This window comes from Mustela putorius, unplaced genomic scaffold (genome assembly GCF_011764305.1).
Source record: "Mustela putorius furo isolate JIRA1106 unplaced genomic scaffold, ASM1176430v1.1 tig00000228_pilon_pilon_pilon, whole genome shotgun sequence".
Lineage (NCBI taxonomy): Eukaryota > Metazoa > Chordata > Mammalia > Carnivora > Mustelidae > Mustela > Mustela putorius.
Genome location: NW_025421322.1, coordinates 30,995,305 through 31,017,042, shown reverse-complemented (window position 1 = coordinate 31,017,042; position 21,738 = coordinate 30,995,305). Strand labels below are relative to the sequence as shown.

The following is a 21,738-nucleotide window of genomic DNA, read 5'->3' as shown; positions in this document are numbered from 1 at the left end:
CCATGCTGAGGGGACTGGCCCTCCTACATTCCTGTTGGATTCTGACCACCTCCTCTCTCTCTGTTTCCAGTACTTCGTCTTCACTGGGGTGCTTGCCATGGTGACCTGTGCAGTTTTCCTCCGCCTGAACTCTGTCTTGAAGCTGGCTGTGCTGCTGATTATGATCGCCATCTACGCTCTGCTGACCGAGACCATCTATGCGGGCCTCTTTCTGCGCTACGACAACCTGAACCACAGTGGAGAGTAAGTCCTCACCATCACACGCTCGAAAAGGGCTCAACTCCCAGTTGGAAATGGAGCCTTGGGGAAGATGATTGAAGTGGCATCACCAAAACTTGGGGACCATTGGATATTGACTTCTGTTTCTCAACTCAGGAGCTCTCTGGTTTACAAGTTTAGGCAAAATCCCTTGTTTTCAGTTGTAAAGTTTGGACTGAGTAGTAACGAAAGAGTAGCTCCAGTCTCCTTCCTCCAAACTTAATAATTTATGATTCCTTCCAATTTAACAGCTCTGAGATGCATGAAGTCTGATTATAATTTGGCTGTGATAATATTAATAGTAGCATTGAACACTTACTACGGTCCTTGCCCTGGATTATTTGTGAAATACAGAAAAGTACAAAAAATAATGTCTCACCCTAGATTTCTTGCAGCAGAGCTGAAACAAGGTGGAAAAGCCAGCACAACTCCAGGGCAGTGAAAGAGAGGGAGAAGAGGTCTGGAGACAAGCATAAGCTGACATGTTATTTTGTGGCCTCATCGGTCAGGAGAAGATTGGAAAGAGCCACTCAGGGATACCTGGGTGGCTCAGTTAGTGAGCGTCTGCCTTAAGCTCAGGCCATAATCCTGGGGTCGTGGGATCGAGTTCCACATGGGGCTCCTGCTCAGCAGGAAACCTGCTTCTTCTTCTGCCTCTGCCTGCAATTCCCCTTGCTTGTGCTTTTTCACTATCTCAAATAAATAAATAAAATCTTTAAAAAAAAAAAAAAAAGAAAGAAGAAAGGAACCACTCGGTTGAAATGTCTCTGGATGGGCAGTGAAGTGAGGAAAGCTGGCTCAGACACAGAAAGGGAGAGAGATTTCTCTCCTGGATCCATCCTTTTCCTGTCTCTCATGAGTCACAGCTCCGTCTCCAGATGACCTTCCTGGTGACAGCCCGTGGTCCCTCACACAGCCCCATAGGAAGCCAGACCCCACCCCTGCACCATGGAGCTTCACCCGAGCCAGCAGTGGCCTAGGCAGTGGCCTCAGGTGTAGGAAGCTTAGAGCTAACTGAGACCATAGTAAGGAGCCCACCAAATGAGAAAAAAAATATGAGGCAAAGATTGTCCAAAAAGCCCAAGAAAATGTGCTGGATACTAATTATATCAACATCTCTAAACCAACCCCTAGAAACAACGTTAATAATGAGTCATGTTTACTTCTTCATTTTTTAAAGATTTATTCATTTATTTTAGAGAGAGAAAGCACACAAGAGTGGGAGGGGCAGAGGGAGAGAAAGAATCTCTAGCAGATTCTGTGCTGAGCATTGAGCCCAATGCGGGGCTCTATGCCATCACCCTGGGATCACAACCTGAGCCAAAATCAAGAGTCAGAGGTTTAACTGAGTATGGTACCCAGGTGCTCTTACTTCTGCATTTTAAGAGTATCAAGTATTTCGGATATTTTGCTATGATATTCAGATGGTCTCTCGTCCCCAACATTATTCCCTCCTCCTAAGAGCCAACTTCTAAGGCACTTACTGTGTATCCTTCCCATCTATGTATTTTATATACATTAAGTGATGTCTGTATTATAAATTACTTATAAAATTGTTTCGGCGTCATGCAGTATTGCATTTCTTTGATGATTCTAGTTTGATGGCCACAGATGTAATTCTGCAGACTGCCCTCACAATCGGCAGCGGTAAAATGTTCCAATTCCATAATATGAACCTACCAAAATATATTTATCATTTGACCTATGAATAGACCGTCAGGCTGTTAGTAGTTTTCCTTACTTAAAAAATGCTTCAGTGACCATTATCAAAAATGTCTCCCGGAACTTAGATCTAAAAGCACACTTGCTGGATTGGGAGGTGTTTCTATGTCCCACTTTGTACAGTTTTGCCAAACTGCTCTCCACTCTCGACACACCCCTCGCAAAGCCGTCAGAGCCATCTGGTCACCTCATTGTCTCTCTCACGATTTCCCTCTCACAAGCAATGGTCCTGTTGCTCCTTGTTCCCGCCTCACCCTTGTTAGACTTTCAAAATTCTTGTCAAACTCATGGGTGTGAATCTCATTTTTCCCATTAGTACTTCCTTGGTCTGAGCAAGTTTGTGCATTTTTGTTTATTAACTATTTGTATTTCCTTTTAAGTGAACTGTCAGGTCATCTCCCTTGACTGGTCTTCTTTTAGGCTCCTTGCCTTTTTCTTACTGGATTTGTGAGGCTTCTTTATAAATTCCAGATGCAAATTTCTTTTTTACGCGTCAGACACTTTATGTACATGACCCCGTTTGATCCTCACAGCAACCATCCGAAGAACATGAGCTCAGAAAGGTTAAACAGTTTTCATGGTGCCCATGGCTAGTAACGAACAGATCTGGAGTCAAACGGGGCTTATCCTGGCTTCAAAGTCCGCCTTTGTCAATACTGCGCACACTTCTTCTAAGTCAAGCTGAAGAATCTCTCATCATATGCCCAGGGTTCAAAAAGTCAAAACAGTTTCAAATTAGGTAAAATAGTTAGTGGCAATAGGTGTGGCCATGGCCAAACAGAGGACAAAGAGATGTAGGAACAAAATAAGCCACATTTGTGGTAAGAATAAAATTAAACCAACCAGCCAGGGCGTTGGCTTCAAATCCAGAGTCTGTTGCATTAGGAAGTCACTTCCCATTTCTGGACCTCAGTTTGCCTGTCAGTGAAATGGAATAACTGTCCTCTATCCCGGGGCCATGTGAGGCTCTGATGTGCCTGGTACACAGCAGGAGATCCGTAGCAGTGCATTCCTAGCCCCTCCCCCCTTCTTAGGAGAGAGGTTTATTAGTTCTGAATTCTGTTTCGAGGGCTTCGGGAAGAGCTTGTAGTGAAATTGTAAGTAGGGTTGTGAACGTGAATCCAATCCCAAGCTCACTGGTGCAAGGTCAGAGTATTTTTCTCAGCATCTTCCTGATTCAAGATCAGTTATTGGCGAGTCTTGTATTGACTCACACTTTGCTATCCATGGAACTAAACTAATAAGGATCAGAAGAGCTCTTTCAACCTTCTCGTTCACTGAGTTACAGATCAGCAGATCAGCGGCCACTGCGCGTCCCATTGGCAGCCAGAGCCTGCTCATGCTGTCGGGGCTTAGCCAACACTTCAGGAGCTTACCTTGGGCACTTCAGTGACGCTCCGCTGGTTGTACCTGGGGGTTAGGTACACTTGTAATGCAGAGTGTGAAGAACCTTCCACTGGCAGCCTGGCTGCATCTCCAGCCAGATGGTCTCAAATACTTCAGACCGGCATCTCCCAGTCTGCTCAGGAGGCCCTCCATGACAACTCACCACCTCAGCAGATGACCCTGAGTCCAAAACAGGAGGGGCACCCTCTCCCCCCAGTATATTATCAATCCCTGGAGACTCATCTATCTCAGTATGCCTTGTAAGGAAGCGCTCTATCACAACAGGTGTGAGTACAGGTTTAGGAGTTAAGGCACTTAGGTTCAAACCCCAACACTGCCATCGGCCAGCTGTGTGATTCCCAAGGGAATTCATGAAAAGTGACAATCCCTCTGAGCACAGCTTTTCTTACCTGTAAAGTGACAGTAGCAACCTGTCCTATGTTGGAGGAGTATCCAAGAGATCAAATGTGATCATGGAAACTTAGCATAAGGCCTGGAACAGAACAAGCACTTGAATGATACTAACAATTATTATCCCACATGCACCCTCCATGCCGTAATGCTGCTGTCCTAGAAAGATCCTCGTTCTCATCTCTGGGCTGCTGTCACCTAACTAACTGATCTTCCAGCCTCCACTCTTGATGCATCCTGCTCAAAACCATCAGAGACATCTGGTCAACTCATTATCCTTCTTAAAACCCAGAAGGGGTTCCAAGGCAGTTGGGTTACTGGGTCGGTTGAGCTTCCAACTCTTGATTTTGGCTCAGAGCATGATCTCAGGATTGTGAGATCAAGCCCTGCATCATTCTCTGAATTCAGCTAGAAGTCTGCTTGGGATTCTGTCTCTCCTCTGCCTCTCCCTCCCACCCACACCCGCACTCATTCTCTCTTTTTCTCTAAAAATAAACAAATCTTTTTAAAAAAATCCCTTAAGGGGCTCTTTATCACCTCTAAGATGCTAAAATTCAATCTGCTTCCCAAGGACTCCCCATGTCTCCCAGTCTGGTCCCCATGACTCCTCCAGTCTTTACTCCTGCAGCTCCAAAGACCATCACCTATACATTGTTATTACAGACATGGCATACGACCAACACTTAGCAAATGTAGTCATTAGCGTGGGGACAGAATAAAGCATCATTCAAACTGGCTGGCTCATTTTGAGATTCAAAAGGGGAAATGGGAGTAATCGCTAAACTAAGAATGTGGCATCAGAAGCACAAATGGCCAGAGCTCTGAGCTTGGTGCTTAAGATGTGAAACTGCATCCTGGCTCTGATAGGAATCAGCTGTGTGACCCGCGGCAAGTAGCTTCTCCCTGGTCCTTGATTTTAAATGTATAAAATAGAAGCCATGCAAGGGGTATTATGTTATCTATTATACCTATAGTATGGAATAGAACGGACCCACCCAACTTGCCTTGTAAATGTTGAATTACATGGAATTATTTTCATAATATGTACTAAGTACAGAAGGAGGTTTCAAAAATAATATGAACCATACAGTCCTTAATGTATAAGCATATTTTTGCATGGAGGAAAGGGAAGGGACACTTAGTTGACACCAAAATATTTTTTTTAAGATTTATTTATTTATTTTAAAGAGAGAGAAAGAGGGAGAGAGAACAACCTAGGGGAGGGACACAGGGAGACTGAGAGAAGTCCCCAAGCAGACTCCCCCTGCATCCAGAATCTGCTGAGAAGCTGTATCGCAGGAGCCTGAGATCATGACCTGAGCCGAAATCCAGAGTCGGACCCTCAACTGTGTCACCCAGGCACCCCTGGTTGGCTCCAAAATATTAATAATTGTTTTCTCTGGGTGGTAGGCATAAGGACAATTTTTATTTTCTTATTTGTGAATTTGTATTAGCTTCCAAATTTACCACGATTAACATAAATACTTCTGTAATGAGTAACACTCAAATTAAACAGTAATTTTTATGAGACATCAGATAAGATGCTCTCTAAAGACTGTTACAGCCCTTGAGAATCAGCATTATTCTACATGTGTTTTTACTTAATTATGAGCCTTTCTATTAGCATAGGGAGATGGTTGTATTAATTCCATGATTTTATTACTATAAATAAATTGATTCAAAATGCCCCTGGTTTTACGTCTGTGCCACCCCATATCAAGCAAAGTGTTAGAACTTCATTCACATTTTGGTCATTTGACTCTCTTGGAAGTTCTTCAAAGAATCACAGAAGCTACCAGGAAAAAAGAAATTCCTTCTAAACTCAAATCACAGTTTTTGGATGTTCCTTGGCCTGGCTGACTTTCTATGCATACTTTGCAATCTTGACTCCAGCTATAATATTTCCAGGTGAAATAGAGTTTAAAGACTAGGAAACCATTCATAGTAATTTTCCCATACTTTTTTTCTGATCTAGCCAGCTCTTTATTTTTGGTCAGCCTCTGCTTTCCAGAGGTATGGGGGTTTTCCCTTGAAAGTGTGTTGCAAGTGACACATTGCTGGCCTTCCAAAAGTCTTCTACGTCACAAAGAAAAGGATGTCAAAAGTGCCTGGGAGAGCAGGCATCCCAGGAGGGCACACTCAGGAGGAGTTAAATGCAGGATGTCTCCCATTCCCATGAAGCTGTGTGAAGGAGGGCTTTATTTCAAGCATCCCCACCAGGAGCAAGAGCAAGCACCAGCAGGTTTCAACCAGCTAGCTAAGTAAGATACATGCCCCATACCTACAAAGCTTATGCCATCTTTTCCTCCTGAAATCTACCACCCTCGAAGACTCAGCTCCTGTGTTTCCAGAATATCCATCTTGGATTACTTTCTCTTCCCATGTATTCCCATGGCAACAAGGACATATTTTTACAACGAAGTGTATTGTGTTACGAACTTATCTATCTGTTCGGTTCTCTCTTTTCCTGGACTGTTTTGAGGGCAAAAACAATGTGCTTTCTTCATTTTCTATACCCCAGCATGTGTCTGGTATGCAGTAGTGCTCAGTAATTATATGCTTTTGCTGGGGCTATAGACGACAGACACAATAATGAGTATCATCTATTATTAGCGTCTTATCTCCAAGGAAAAGCAGATGGAACTAGGAATTCACAAATTGGAATCTTGTGCCAGCCCATAGACATCCTGGTCCCCTTGGGTTCCCGTATGCACAAGAGCTCCCCAAGAGAAAGCACATTTCTGTTCCTGAGTTCTTGTTCTATCTGCAGATCTGGACTGGGCCCACTCTGGATCAGCTGGGAGGGTCTTCAACATAAAGCTAGATGAGATGCTGGTCTTGGCAGCGGGGTTCAGGCCCCCATTTCCTGAGCCCAGTACTACTGTTCATCTCCAGTGAGGAGAGAAAAGGGAAGGCTCGAGACCACCTGGGTTTGGTCTTGTCAGCATCCATTCTATCCCCCCCCACCTACATGCTGCATTTCCTCTTTGATGGCACCTTGTGTCTATAAGCCTCATCAGAGTTAAGCCACTAATGAATATATGTGTGCTTTTGGTTGGGAGGCAATAAAACAGAGAGTGACATGATCCGGTTTTAGTGACACAGAATATTCCAGAAAGCATGTTGGAAATAGATGTTGGAAGGCAATGCAGGGGGCTACTGAAAGCTGTGGTGGCTGCCCTCAGGGGGTAGAGGTAGAGATGGAGAGAGCGGAGGGACAGGGGATATATTTGGGTGGAAGAGCAGACAGGATTGACATATTGGGGTGATGAGGGCTGACTCCTAGGTTTGTTTTGTATTTGGCTCAAGCATCAGGGTGAGTGGATGATGGGGGCCTCTCCTGAGATAGGAAGAACAGGAGTAATGGAAAGCAAGTCCCAATGTCCCCACAGATAATTTGTCTATAACATTTTATTCTGAGTTTTCTTCATTAGTCCCCAGAAGCCTGTCAAGAGGACTGTTGATTTCCACAGATTGCCAGTGTCCATAGTCAAAGTCCAATGTTGCTTCTTCCAAACCTTTTGGCTCCTGGTTTTGCTTGTCCTGAGAAAGGCTTTGTGCTGGGCTGAAATGAAAGAGAGAAAACATGCAGAACCGAACAAGGGTTTTTGGAACTTCTGAATTCCTTGGATGACTGAAAGTGATATCCGTGTTTAAATATAAGCTTACCCATCTTCGGCTGCCCTCCAGCTTGATCTCTGGGAGAGCCCAGGACAGGCCAGACCAGTGACCCTTCAGCATGTGCCCCAACAAGGACTGTGAATGGAGCATTTGGTGGGGGTTGAGGGGTGTCAGTCCAGGAGGAGATGACGCACAGGGAACAAAGGTTTTATTAAAATATATAAGAAATAAGATGGGGATTATAACAGTGCCTGACTCATAGAATTAATATAAGAATTTTAAACTTAGAAAGAATTAAAATAGTGTCCAAATCATTGAATCAATTTAAGAATCTAAGCGAAAGCAGCTAAAACAGACATAGCCACACTGTCAGCACCATGACCCTATCTCTGAAATAGAATAACATCTAAAGAAAAAGGAGGCATCCTGGTCTTCATGTGGATTTTTGTGATGAGAAAGTTTCAAAGCTCTTTGAAGTCTGGAAGTGTTCCACAAAGGGAAAACATTTTGATCAATGTGAGTGCATTGTTGAGATGTTAGACTCTAGATTCGTCCACCAGGTGTGACAAAAGTGACCTCATACCCTGGAGAATCAACTGATTTCTGAATTAGCCTATGTGGAAACCTTCAGGCAGCACCCCTATTGCCTAGTGGGTGCTCAAGAAATATTCCCTCTTTTCTGTTTATCCAGCTTCTTTCTGAACCTGCTAATGAGTCTCCTTGGGGTCCCTCGATGGTTGTAACCTTGCCTTTCTTCTTGTCATCTTTCCTTTCTTCTTCCAACAGAGATTTCCTGGGGACCAAGGAGGCATCACTGCTGCTGATGGCCATGTTCCTCCTTGCTGTGTTCTACCATGGACAGCAGGTAATGCAACACTTTGCTCAAACTCCCCTCTGCTACTTGGCATTTCCCATTGCCCTGAAACCAATCTATGAGTCCTCTGCTCTTCCTTGCAGCGAATGACCCATCAGCTGCCTGCAGGAAGTGGTGATTCTTAATGACTTGGTTCCTAGTAAAAACCACCTTAAAAAAACTAAACTGGAGAAGATGATTTGGCAAGCCAGGATGTTTTAATGCCTTTCAGGTATATCTCTTTCAAAGAGATCATTGTTATGAAAAACAAACAAACAAATAAAAACTTACCATTTCTGCCTGAGGCAGACCGGGATCTCTCCCATTTCCATTACTCCCAGCATGGAGTTGTTCCCAGACAAGTTGTGTGCTGGGCTTGGGAATCTTGCAGGTGAGAGGATCAGTGGAGCCAGGGTCCTAGTCTAGCCTCTGACTCTCCGTTTGTGGCCTTAAGCAAGTTGCTCGTCTCCCTGAACGTAGAGGTCTTCCTCCAGTGTGAAATAGGATAGTAACACCTGGATACGTCCGTTTTGGAGAATTGTCTGAGACTATCATGTGCAGCATTTTGCACACTGCCTTATGGAAGTATAGGAAGTGTGTCATTCCTTACTTGTCCAAGCAGATAAAGGGCCTAAAGTGTATCAGTGCCACCTCCCTGTAAAGCATGACTCTGCCAGCATCTGGGGTGGGCACTGTGGCGGGCTCCGTCTAAAACCCCATCCCTGACCCCAAAGGTTCTAGTCTCCCAGAGGACCTGCTACGTGGCGATCAGGCTGTCCAACAACTTTTTGAGTCATTGGGGCAAGAATTTATTCTGCATAGGAGTGCGATACCAGACTTCGCCCCAGGAGGCTTACCTGCTGTGGTCAGTAGGACATCTCCATGCAGACTCAGACCATGACTGCTGTGGTGTTCATCAGCCGGGGAGATTTTCTCTCCCTGGTGGAACCAGCCCCTGCCAGCTTCTCTGCCCTGCCCTGGATCCCAGTACATCTTTCTTTGGTCTACATCCACTTCAAAAAAAGTTACCAGAAGAGGAGAAAAGCAAAATAGAAGACTCAGCTAGGGCAGAAATAGAAACATAGCGCTAAGAAATCACCATGGAAACAGGGAGGTAATCAACCCTGAGAAACCCTGAAACAGCCCCAATCCCTAAGAACCTAGAAATACATACAAAGTTATGTGTAATAAGGGGGATGCAACATGTAGCCAAGGGGGAGAAAGATAAGTATAAAGACTTGACGAGGGAGAAGTGTTAGTGTATATCAAGTTCTAGCTCTGTGCCTCTGTTATCTAGTATCATCCTCCCAACAACCGGGATTGGTAATTCTTGGCAGTCTATTTTGCAGATGAAGAAAATCATGCTACTCATCTAGTCAGGGGGGAGAACCCATTCAAACCCAGATTTTTCTCCAAAGCTCACCCTTTCCACTTCTCTAGACAGGAGAAAGAAACAAGTTCACGCACCAACACAATGGTCCCAGGCACTCAATCTTGCAGTGTGACTTTGATTTGGTTTTAAATTTGAGCTGAATTCATGGCAAAATAATAAGGCAAAGTCAAAAACTAACCATTTCCAGAATTCCTATATTTAGTTATTTCTAGCTCTCTGTTAGAGCTGGGGTCATATCTTCCATGTCTTGATGGCTTCTGGTTACAGAGGAAAACCCCTTAGTCTGACATGCAAACAGCCATCCCTAAGAAGGCTATGAAGATGAAATCAGACAAGGCGATCCTACAGAGAAACATACCCACCCTCCATCCCACAGGTTTGAAACTGATGAGTGAGCAACACCCCCCCACCACCACAAGATAACTGATAGCAAGTTCAGAGTGAGGGAGCTCATTTCACAATAGGAAGGATGTTCCTTTCTCCTCTATGAGCATAAGGAATTATTTTGTGCCCTGGCAATGTCCCTTCCCCAATACCCTTTTAACATTCTGATTTAATTTGTTCTGTGCTCCCTTTGTCCCGGGAAACAGACAACCTAACCATGTTAAGATTATTTGTAAAGTAAGGGTATATTTGTGCATAGGGAGGATCCAAGTGCTTAAGTGAAATCTGATATGTCCCCTTCTTCTTTTTAACTTTCAAAAGGCTCTAAAATTACATAATCACATCCCATAATGGTAGCAGTCACAGGCTAATTGGTTGTGTAGTAGGGGAGACATACTCACACCCCAACTCTGCCACTTAGTGGCTATGTGACCTTCAGCAATTTACTTAACTTTCTGAGTCTCAATTTTCTTGCCTATAAAACGGGTATGCTAGTAACCGCCTTACCTCATAGGGTCGTTATAAGAGTGGATAAGAATATAATTGTAATGTACTAATCCCAGTGTTTGCACACAGAATAGGTCTTCAAAAATCATAAGCTATGAATGCTTTACTTTGAAAACAGGCCTCTGAGGTAAACAGGGAAAGTATTTTTATGCATCTGGCCCCAAGTCACCAAGGTCATAAAGCCAACAAGGAACACCAGGTAGAAACAGGAATCCAAAACTTCCGGGTCTATTCTCTCCCCACCGTGTGCCCCTGCCTCTCTTTATGAGAGGGGTCTTTCTGCCTCACCTGTGTCACTTCTGTGTCAGGCTCCTATTTCTCTGAACCAAGTCTGTCTACTCCTGGGGTCTGCTACCTGCTTCCACCCGTTTCTCTTTTTGTGACTCAGGGGCCCTCAATTTTTTTAAAGGTTGGATAATGCCCGTAGATGCCTGGTACACAGCAGCAGCCTGGTGGGAGCGTGTGTAATGAGTTATCTCCAGAGGGATGGAGGAAGTTACGTAACTAAGCACTTGGGAAATTTCATGTTGGACACATGTGGGAGTGCTGTACCATCACTTCCTCCTCCCCCAAGGCAGGTGGACGGTCTAAACGTTGGAGAGAGAGAGAGCAGTCAGGTGCCTGCCACCTCACCTGGTTCACTGGCAACCCTGAGGTGTGGGCTTCTCTTCAGGGGCTCTGTTTATAGGAGAGGAAGCCGCCTCTGCACACGGGGACAGAGATTAATGAGGTCTCCTCTTACTTCTGGGTCAGATAAAGAGAGACACCAAGACTGCGTGGTGTAGAAGGAAACACCCAAGCACTGGAATCAAATATTCTTTTTCTTTTCATTCTTTTTACATTTATTTCTTTATTTAGCAAGAGACTAAGAGAGGGAGTGGGGAGCATGGTGCAGGGAGAGGGGGAGAGAGAATTTCAAGCAGGCTCTACATTCAGCATGGAGCCTGACGTAGGGCTCCATCTCATGACCCTGAGATCATGACCTGAGGTGAAATCAAGAGTCAGATGCTTAACCAGCTGAGCCACCCAGGTGCCCCTGGAACCAAATGGTCTTAAATTTGAGTCTCAGCAATGTCACTGGAAGGATGGGTGACATTGAGAAACTCAAGCCCCTAGAGCTGCCCCATCTTTACCAACAAAATGAAAAGGATAAAAGTTCTCTAGAAGGCATTGAAGAATGGCTGCATGAGGTCAAGTACGTATAATGCAGGGGTCAAGTCATAGCTTGGCATCAGAATGTCCTGAGTTCAGAGCCAGTCTCTGCTTGTGAGCCCTTGGGCAGTTGACTTTGCCTTAGTGTGACTCCATTTCTTCACCTGTGAAATGAGAATAACAAAATACCCACCTTGTTGAGTCATGTGACTGGATGAGCTTCAGCAGAGGAAGTGCTGAGAACAGGGCCTGGTCCAGGGCAAGAGCTGGGCCAGTGTTAACTCTCACCCTGTGCTGAGAGCCTGGCATGAAGCTTCTGAACAACATGTGTTGGTTCCCTGGGTACCCTTCTCATAGAGCCAGTTCTCTAATAGTCTGGTAAAAATCAAGAAAGAGATTACACTTCCAAATCCATTGCCAGTTCTTGAGCAAATGTGAAGATTTTCCCTTTCAAAGCTTCTGTGTGCCTTCTGTGCACTTTGCCTTGCTGTCCACGCCTGCTCTAACCACTGGGCTGAAATGCTCTTTCCTTAACACGTTCCTCTGTCTTTCGTTCTTCTGCCTTCACCTCTGAGCTGAGAGCAAATCATCTTTGTATGCCAAGCACCATGCACATAGTAGGTGCACAGTACACTAGATCTTTTGTAAACTGGAAGGGCCTACTTTCCTCCCCCAGAGATTAAATAATAGACAATGCCTGCCTGCATGAGATTTGTTTTGGCAAGAGTCAGAGCTGTCCTCGAATTTAGAGTCTCCGTATGGACATGCCTTCAATGCAGTGACCAGCCATTGCCTGGCTGACACGCAAAGTGCATTCTTAACTTGTAACTGGAAAATCCTGGCTGAAATCGACTGCAGGACTCCAGATTTCCCTACCTGTGTTTCCGAGCTGAATTCAACCAAACGAAAGGTTCTCAATAGAAAATACATTGAAAATGATCTCCTGCTTCAACCAAGCATGCACTTTTAAGGGAGATAACAAGCATCTCATTTGGATAAGAAAATACTGTCCTGAAACTTGGCAAATTAAAATTCAATGCTCTTGAATCTGGAAGGAAAAAAGCAAATGCACAGCCTTGATCTGCTCTTATCCCCTGCTGCCTTAAGTTGCAGTAGTATCTTATAAATCTATAATTTAGACATTTCAGGATTTTTTTGCATGCATCATGTAATTTGGCCCATATAATAGATCCATATAATAATCTGTGCCTCTTGAACTAGACATCATGGAGACTATTATCCTTAATTTTTTTAGAAGGAGAACCAAAACACAAGAAGTGGAATGACTTTCCCAAGTTCACACAGCAAAATGGGCAAGACCGGCATTCTCTTCAGCAACCCGCTGCCTCCAATCATTTTTTGATCTTATGGAAAATCTCAAACATATATAAAAGTTTATGAAGTGCATAGTAGTCTCACAACTTCAACAATCATTAACTCTTGTGTCTTTTCTCACCTACCTCCCTATTCATTTTTCTCATCACTCCTTCCCAATTATTTTGAAGCAAATTCCAGATGTTCTGTCATTTCATCTGCAAATGCTTCAGTATGCATCCAATCAAAATAGAGAATTTTAACCTAATCACAATGCTATTAGACACTTTTAAAAAGAAAATGGTGTCTCTTTGACATTGTCAAGCCTCTAGGCACTGTTTCAATTTCTTAATTGGCTCATAATTATATTTTTAAGTTTGTTTATGTGATTTGGGTCACAAATACATAAATAAAATCCGTGTATTGCCATTGGTTGATATCTCTTAAGTCTGTTAATTTATAAGATTACTCTCCATCTTTTCTCTCTGGCAACATTTTGTGAAAGTCATCCGACTTCTATAATGCTTCCCAGTTTAGACTTTGTTGATTGCATCTCTCCGAGCTTTTAACAGATTCCTCTGCCCATTGTTTTTCCTGTATTGGTAGTTATGTTTAGAAACTTGGTGAGAAAAAAAAATACGTTGTTGGCTGGTTTTGTGAGTTACTTTTAACAGCCATGTAATATCTGCTTATCTTTTTTTTTTCTATTAGCAGCTAGCTATTGATAAGAATAGCCTCTATTCATTAATTTTATAGGTGGTAATAGCTTGATTCTATCCATAGTCCGTAAGTCATTAGCCAGAATATAGTTTGGAGAATACAATTCAACAGCTGTACCTCCAGGTACAGCTCATAAGGCAAAGGCAGGATAAATGCTTAATTATTTCCCTGTAACTGCATTCCCTGTAAGTTTCCCAGTCAGTCTGTCCCTAAGCACCATCCAGAGATGATCAATGCAGTCGTGTGTCTTAAGTGTCATTGTGAACTGATGCATGCTACCAGAGTCCCTGTGTTTCAATCCATTGCAATCACTATCCTTATTAAAGCTTGATTTGTCACATCTTTGACACATGGGAGCCTGTTCATACAACCCCCATCATCTCTGGGGATGTTCTTACTTTCTGATGTGAAAAAAAAAAATGGTCCAGGATCGTATGTTTCCTGCCCTAAACTTCAGCCATTTCTGCAAAGAGTGTGAGGTCATTTTAGTAAGAATTGATGTTTTGAAACCACAATCTAGATGCTGGGAGTGTCTGCTACTACTAGATTTTCATTATTTCTAGGCTTTTTTTTTTTTATCAGTGGGCCAAGGTAGGAAATATGTACATACCATGAGTTCATAGTGACACTTTTGGCTTAGATCCATCATTAGATATGCGTGTCCTTTTTCCCTTCCCAGAAATACCAGGTCTCAGTGACACCAATCCAATTACCTATTTGCTTCATCTTATAATTCACTTCCAGGAGTCTAAGAGTAATGATAGACACTACCACCAACAATACAATTGCTGTAAATGGTTTTGAGATTCTTTCTGAGTTCTTTTTATCCTCAGAATATTTCCTTCTACAAATGGGTCATCAAATTATTATGTTAAAGACATTTGGAATATTTCCCCTTGGTGTGGTTATATGTATAGATTCATCTGTTTGTCTTCTGTCTGTTTTCTTACCGAGTTTTTTTTTTTTAAACATCTGTTTAGCTTTGTACTTAAGAAAAATGTTTCCACAATTCAACAGCCAAGTTTATAAAACAAGATTTAATTTTAAAACTTTAAATTCTATCCCTATTTCTCCACTCTACTCCCTCCCTTCCTCCTCTCTTCGGTAATGAGTTTTTATTTATGTTTGACCTTTTATTCTTCTATTTTTCAATAAGTAAAGAAAATATATACATGTGGACAGAGAGAGAAGTCAATGCCCCCTTTTCTATTTTTTAATTATTTATTTAAATTCAATTTCATTGACATAGAGTGTGTGATTAGTTTCGGGGTAGAATTTAGAGACACATCAGTTGTATATAACACCCAGTGCTCGTTACATCATTCTTCATGCCCATCCCCCAGTTACCTCATCCCCTGACCCCCCTCCCCACCAGCAACCCTCAGTTTATTTCCTATAGTCTAGCATCTCTTAAAGTTTGCCTCTCTATATATTTTCATCTTATTTTATTTTTCCTTCCCCTCCCATACTTCCACCTGACGTGTTTCTCAGAATCCACCTATGAATGAAATCATACGGTATTTTTCTTTCTCTGACTGACTTCTGTTACTTAGCATAATCCCCTCCAGTTCCATCCATGACATAGACAATCCTTTTGTAGATCAAAGGTGGAATATTCTACATGCTTTTCTCTACCTTGGGGACTAGTTCATCAAAGTATAGAGAAATCATTTTCCTTTCTTTTTTTCTTCCTTGTAGTCATATACAATAGTTTCTTCAGCCAACAAAATGAACACCTGGGTTGTTTCCAGCTTTTGCTATTACAAATTCTGCTGAAGGGGTAATCTTGTGCCTCTGTCTTTCCATATTTTTACCACCCCCTGAGACTTTCATGTAAGACAAAGGAAAGAAACTAGCTGAATGTTTTAAACCCTTGAATTCAAGGCATCGCATCATATGTTTGGCCGCACAACATATTGTCCATTTCAATAGTTAAAAAGACTTGGAAATAGGGACACCTGAGTGGTTCAGTCAGTTAAAAATCTGCCTTAGGTTGAGGTCATGATCCCAGAGTCCTGAGATTAAGCCCCGCATCAGGCTCCTTGCTCAGCGGGGAGCCTGCTTCTCTCTCTGCCCTCCCCCCACCTGCTTGTGCGCGCGCTCGCGCTCTCTCTCTCTCTCTCTCTCTGTCTCTGACAAATAAATGAATAAAATCTTTTTTTTAATATTTTATTTATTTATTTCACAGATAGATCACAAGTCAGACAGAGATCACAAGTAGGCAGAGAGGCAGGCAGAGAGAGAGGAGGAAGCAGGCTCCCTGCTGAGCAGAGAGCCCGATGAGGGGCTCGATCCTAGGACCCTGGGATTATAATCTGAGCTGAAGGCAGAGGCTCTAACCCACTGAGCCACCCAGGCATCCCTAAATGAATAAATTCTAAAAAAAAAAAAAAAAAAAAAAAAAAGAGTTGGAAATAATGGTATCCCCAAACTGTGCTAAATATGCTTTAAGAGATTCTTTAAAAGGAAGCTGTCTGCTCTCCAGTGCAGGGAAACTAAGACGTGGGGAAGCTAACAATGTATGTTGAGGACCTACTGTGGGCCACGTGCCCTCTCTATAACCCCCTAAATAATTCTCCTTCCAGTCCCACATTCTCATGGGTGTTCATCCCAGTTGTAGAGATAAAGAATCTGTGATAAAGTCACGAGTCCAGTTTACAACGTTTGAATGTGGGACCAGGACCCTAAGCCACATCTGTCTCTCAACTTAGAATCCATGATGCTCTCATTCACTTCTTTTTCTTGCCTCGTGATGAAGAGCTCAGACTCAGGAGTTCGTTCCAGCCCTGACTTCCCCACTCACGAGTGTGCGATTTTGGTCAAGTCACTCAACCCTGCTCGCTTTGATTCTCTCATCTATAAGATAAGGGTTGATAATGATACCTCCCCATCAGGGCTGTTGTGTGATGAAGGGAATGAATGGATGTTTATTGTTTCGAATAGACAATAAATGTTGCTGGTATGTAGCAACCACCATCTATGTGTTGGCCGGCCTCATTATCAGAATTTACTTGTGGAGTCCACACATACTGATGGAGCACCTCCCATGTGCCTGCCATGGTGCTCCATGGTAAGGAGATCATTGAGCAGATGAAGGGACTCCCGAACTCACAGCACCTATAATCTAGTAGATGACAGAGTCATCCCCAGAGAGTCACACAATCACAAAATCATAGGTGTCTTAATGGTAGGAAGGGAAGGTCCACAGCCCTGTGGAGTCGAATCACCCTCCAATCTCTTGGCATTGGGCAAATGCCCAATGCATGTTCAGCTGAGGCTCTGTTTTGTTTGTGAAGGGTTCCACAGAAGCATTCTCCTCCTCTCACCCTGTGTGCCTGAGCCTGTACCCCGGGAGCTCACCCATTCCTTCTCTTTCTCTCCCACACACAACAGCTAGAGTACACAGCCCGCCTTGACTTCCTTTGGCGAGTACAGGCCAAAGAGGAGATCAATGAGATGAAGGAGCTAAGGGAACACAATGAGAACATGCTCCGGAACATTCTACCCAGCCACGTGGCCCGCCACTTCCTGGAGAAAGACAGAGACAATGAGGTGAGCCCAGGCTTGTCCAGCTGGGAGGAACAGTGGTGGTGGGAGGGGTGCAGTTGGACACACTGGTCCCGAGCTCTGGGAGAATCCCCCTGCCCTTGCATGAGCCCTGGAGAATGGAGACCATGCTACCCAAGAGTGCCAGGCCACCCAGACTGCCTAGCACCATGAAGTCTATGCAGGACTTCTCCAGCCTCGGGTACCTCATCTGTAAGATGGACTTCATGCGAGCTCCATCATGAGAATGGATTGAAATTTGAGTTTTACATGCATTTATTCATGCCTTTATGTGTTTCCATGGAGTCAGCTCTCCAGTGTCTTCTCACTCTGTGGGTAAGATGTTACCATTGACGTTATCTGCTGATCGGCTGAAGACATTTGGGTTTGTGAACCTTGCCTGAGGGTAGAACTAGGAGAAGTCCCCTCCCCCCAGGGTCCATTTCCCACCCAAGCCACCACAGCAAGATCAGTGGAAGAGAAGTAAAGGCAATGAATAAGCTGCTGCTTGAATGATCTTGATGCACTAGGACCCTGGAGGTTTCCTGGATGCACATCCAAGCACTGCCCACCCTCCTCGACAGATGGAGGTTCTCTGGAATCAGCTTCAGGCCTGCTTTTCTCAAGGCTCCCTAAGATCAGGGCTTTGTTGCAAAAACTTCTTGACGAATCAAAGAAATCAAAGAGACTATTGCTGTGCACTCACCATGACCACCAAAAGGAGCAGGTGAAACCCTGGAGGCCCAGAGGAAAAGCCAGAAGAGAAATGAAAAGAAAGCTGCTTTTCAACTAAAACACCCAAACAATGCGATATCTGGGACCAGGGGGAAGAGCAGGAGTATACTGGCTTTATCCTGAAAGGAAGGAAACCACCCAGAAATGCTGAGGTCACCAGCTGTGATCTAGGCTGATCCTCCACTGAGCAAAATAAATGACAGGTTCAGCCTTAATCATAGAAGACATGTTCAATCCAATGTCTTGTCATGCTTACTTGGGGTTTTATTTTTTTATTAACACATAATGTGTGGTTTCAGGGGCACAGATCTGAGATTCATATTTCAGGTTTTAAATACTTAAATAGTTCACAGTTGACCAGGCTTAACCACAAAGTTTTGACATAGCCTAGAGAATGCTCACCCTGTAAATAACCATTACAAAACACCTGCTGCATGCCCGGTCCTGAGATAGGCCATTGAAGTAAATATCTTTCGTTCTAGCTACAGTTTTAAGAGGAGAGTTCATCACCCCATATTATTGACGAGGACTCAGAGCCCCAAAGAGGGCCGTGACATGCCTCCCTGTATGTAAGCAATGTTGTGAGTCAAATCCAGCCACGAGGATTCCTTGCCTCTGTGCTGCACTGCCCCAACCATGCCTCTGGGGTTTGGCAAGATCAGTGTGTACGTGTGTGTGTGTGTGAGAGAGAGACAGACAGACAGAGTAACATGAGAAGGGGTGACACAGGCAGAGGCAGGAATGCTATAACCTGCAGGAACTCCCAACATCCTGGTTTGTTCTTGTGAGAGGCCTCCTTAGCTCCACTTCTTGCTACAAATCAGAGCCACAATATGAACCGCTGCAAGGCTCAGGTCTGGACATTGTGAGTTTGCAGCCACAGCACTGCTCACAAGTAAGCATGATTATCCCCATTTGTAGAAGAAAGTGGGGCTCTGAGAAGTGAGAACACAGAGATGGTGAGTACTGAGCTTGAATCACACCCACGTTTGTGCAACTGAAGAGCTAAGTCTTGCGTTTTGTCCCATGTTGCTGTTAGGGCATGAGTGGGAGAGAAGGGGCAGCGGTGACAAACACTGACTCAAACCATCTGAACACAGGGTCGTGGACAGAGCCTTGCCCCCTGGGACACACTGTCCAGTTGGTTCTGGCTATGTCCCCCCACAAAGGTTCTGGCAGCTTCTGCTAGTCTGATGGACTTTTGGTTTAGATTAGTGCTCACCAACCCAGGGCAGGGACTTTCTCACGGATGAGGCCCCTGGACTGGGTCATCAGTGTTGAGTAGGTTATTGCTGAGTCCCAGGAAGCCCACTTGCCCTTTGTAGCTTTTCGAAGACCTGCAGAATGAACACTAATGAGGGCAGGTGTCCTGGGTGCAGCAAAGTGCATACAGCACACATTCCCTCTCTGTCACTCACCAGCTGTGTGACCTAGGGTAACTCACCCAACCTCTCTGAATCCAGAGAGGTGTGAGACTCTTGTGAATTTAGTGTGAGAACTCAATTGAAAAAGAACACATTAAGGGCCCAGCACAGCCTGGTGCAGTGGGTTCAGTATAGACAGGCTGTGTGGTTTTCTCAAAAGCCTGATGCCCTTCATTCAATCCCATCTCCTCTTCCTACTACTGGAACTGAGCAAGGGATGAATCCCTCTGGACCTCACTTTCCTCACCTACAAAGTAACAGTCTTTTGCAACTTGGTCCAATTGCTACAATGTTTCCATGAGCAATTATGCATAAAGCATCTAAATGGTGCTTGGCCCATTTTAGGAGCACACTGAATTGTTGCTATTGTTTTTGATAAAGGTGAGCCACGATTATCTTTTTGTTCCTTTGCAATCCCAATCCCCCACTCACTGTCTCATACACTCAGTCACTCATTCACTCAGCATGTATTTATTGAGGGAAACCATGTACTGGGTGTTGTTCTAGATCCTAGGGATCAAACATTGAACAAAGAAGAAGAAAACTCCTTGCCAATATGGAGCATGCATTTTCATGGACAGATAGACATGAATGTGAATAAATATACAGGATAGTGCCCAGTAGTGATTAGTCCTTGGTGGACAGAAGAAGCTGAGTAAGAAAACAGAGTAGGTGAAGGAGGTGGGGTTGACACTGGAGGGTCTCTTCAAGGCAGTGATGTTCTCACAGAAACCTGAGGCTACTAATAAAGTCAACCAGCCTCAGACATTGTTCTTCCCTTGCAGCGAGGTGGCTTAACTCAGTATAAGAAACCAAGGACCTGGAACCAGACAGGCCTGGGTGCCCTGAGCCAAGTACCGACTGAGTTTTCATCCTGATATCTGGGCAGAACAGGGACTGTGCATATGCTCAACATCCTCTATGAAGCCCAGACCAGAGGACGATAGAACAATAATAGCTTTTCTATATTCATCAATCCCTCCCCAGTTTACAGTGCTCTTATGTTCTTTGAGCCCAAAATAGCAAGAAACAGATGGCATACCCAAAGTGGTTGACTGGGGAGTGTTGAACAATGGGGTTGTCTTTAAAGGTGTAGGCAGGTGGCTGGCACTCTTCCATGCCCCCTCCAACCCCTCACCTCCTTTGTGTGCACACAAATTCCATCTTTCTTATTAACTAGCTGTGTGACCTAGGGCAGCTTACCCAGCCTCTCTGAGTTCCTCATCTGATTCACAGCAAATAATGCAGACCTTGCTGAGTCGATGTGGGAATTAAATCAGGGGAGAAAACATGAAGTGCTCAATGCAGCCCAGAGCAAGGTGGGTTCAGTATAGATATGCCATCTGATTCACTTGAAAGGCCACTGTCCTAGATTTTGTTCCTTATAGCCACTTTCTTCACCAGTTAGCATCAGACAAAGAGGACTGAGACTCCTCCCACCCCTCTCCAATAGGATGCAACAGAGTCAAGATCCGAACTCAGGTCCTAGGTCTTGAAGTTTATGCTCCAGGAGCCCCAACACCGCAGGTCAAATCAACCATCCATTCAGACGGACTTACCAGATCCAGTTTCCAGTCCCAGTGATATTTATTCATAGGCATTACCCTGAGTATAAGTATTGTTATTGGGGTGGTGGTTGCAGCCCTGGTGTCTGCTTATTGACATTAATAGCAGCAGTGGCAGCATGGCTCTGGAGCCAGACGGCCTGGGCAGGGGATGAAGTCCACCTCCGTCTCTTAACCGGGGGCCTTGGGTAAATTACCTACGGCTATGTGCCTCAGTTTCCCTTCAAGTACACACCAGGATCTTAACTATATCTAAGTCCTGGGCTTGTGAGCACTCAGCACGGTGATGTGTGTGCGGCCTTCTGTGTAAGGCTTGTCACACAGGAAGCTCCCCATAGATGTAGCTGACATTATTAGCATTGTTTGTGTTATATAAGCAATTGGAACATTCTGATTGTCGGCAGAAGCTGAGAAAGAAAAACCAAGAGGAGGCTGGGAGAAGCTAGGATTTGTGAGAAGACACAGGCAGATAAATGATTGATGAGAAACCCCTGGAGACCCGCCTTTATATCCCAGTGGCATTTATAGATCACCAGGCAGAAGTGGGAGGCAAGCTGGCCCACTGGGTCATTACAGACTGGATTTCAGAAGGCGCTGGTAGGGTTTTCTATTTTCTCTCTGTTTTAAACAGAAAATAGAAATAATGAGTGTTATGGGCCGAACTGTGTCTCCCCCGATTCATATGTCGCAGTCCTAACCCCCAGTACCTCTGAATGCAACTGTATTTAGAGATGGGATTTTTAAAGA

The 21,738-nt window shown here is 44.2% G+C and overlaps 1 protein-coding gene across 3 annotated transcripts in view; it reads left to right on the top strand.

Annotated features, from left to right (window-relative positions):
- Nucleotides 1-21,738, top strand: part of ADCY8 (adenylate cyclase 8) — a 221,171-nt gene that overhangs the window by 182,847 nt on the left and 16,586 nt on the right. For all 3 annotated transcript variants that reach the window (XM_004743568.3, XM_004743567.3, XM_004743566.3), the window contains 3 exons: nt 71-243; nt 8,185-8,263; nt 17,115-17,273. In XM_004743568.3, the coding sequence (XP_004743625.1) occupies nt 71-243; nt 8,185-8,263; nt 17,115-17,273 (411 nt within the window). The remainder of the gene's footprint in view (nt 1-70; nt 244-8,184; nt 8,264-17,114; nt 17,274-21,738) is intronic.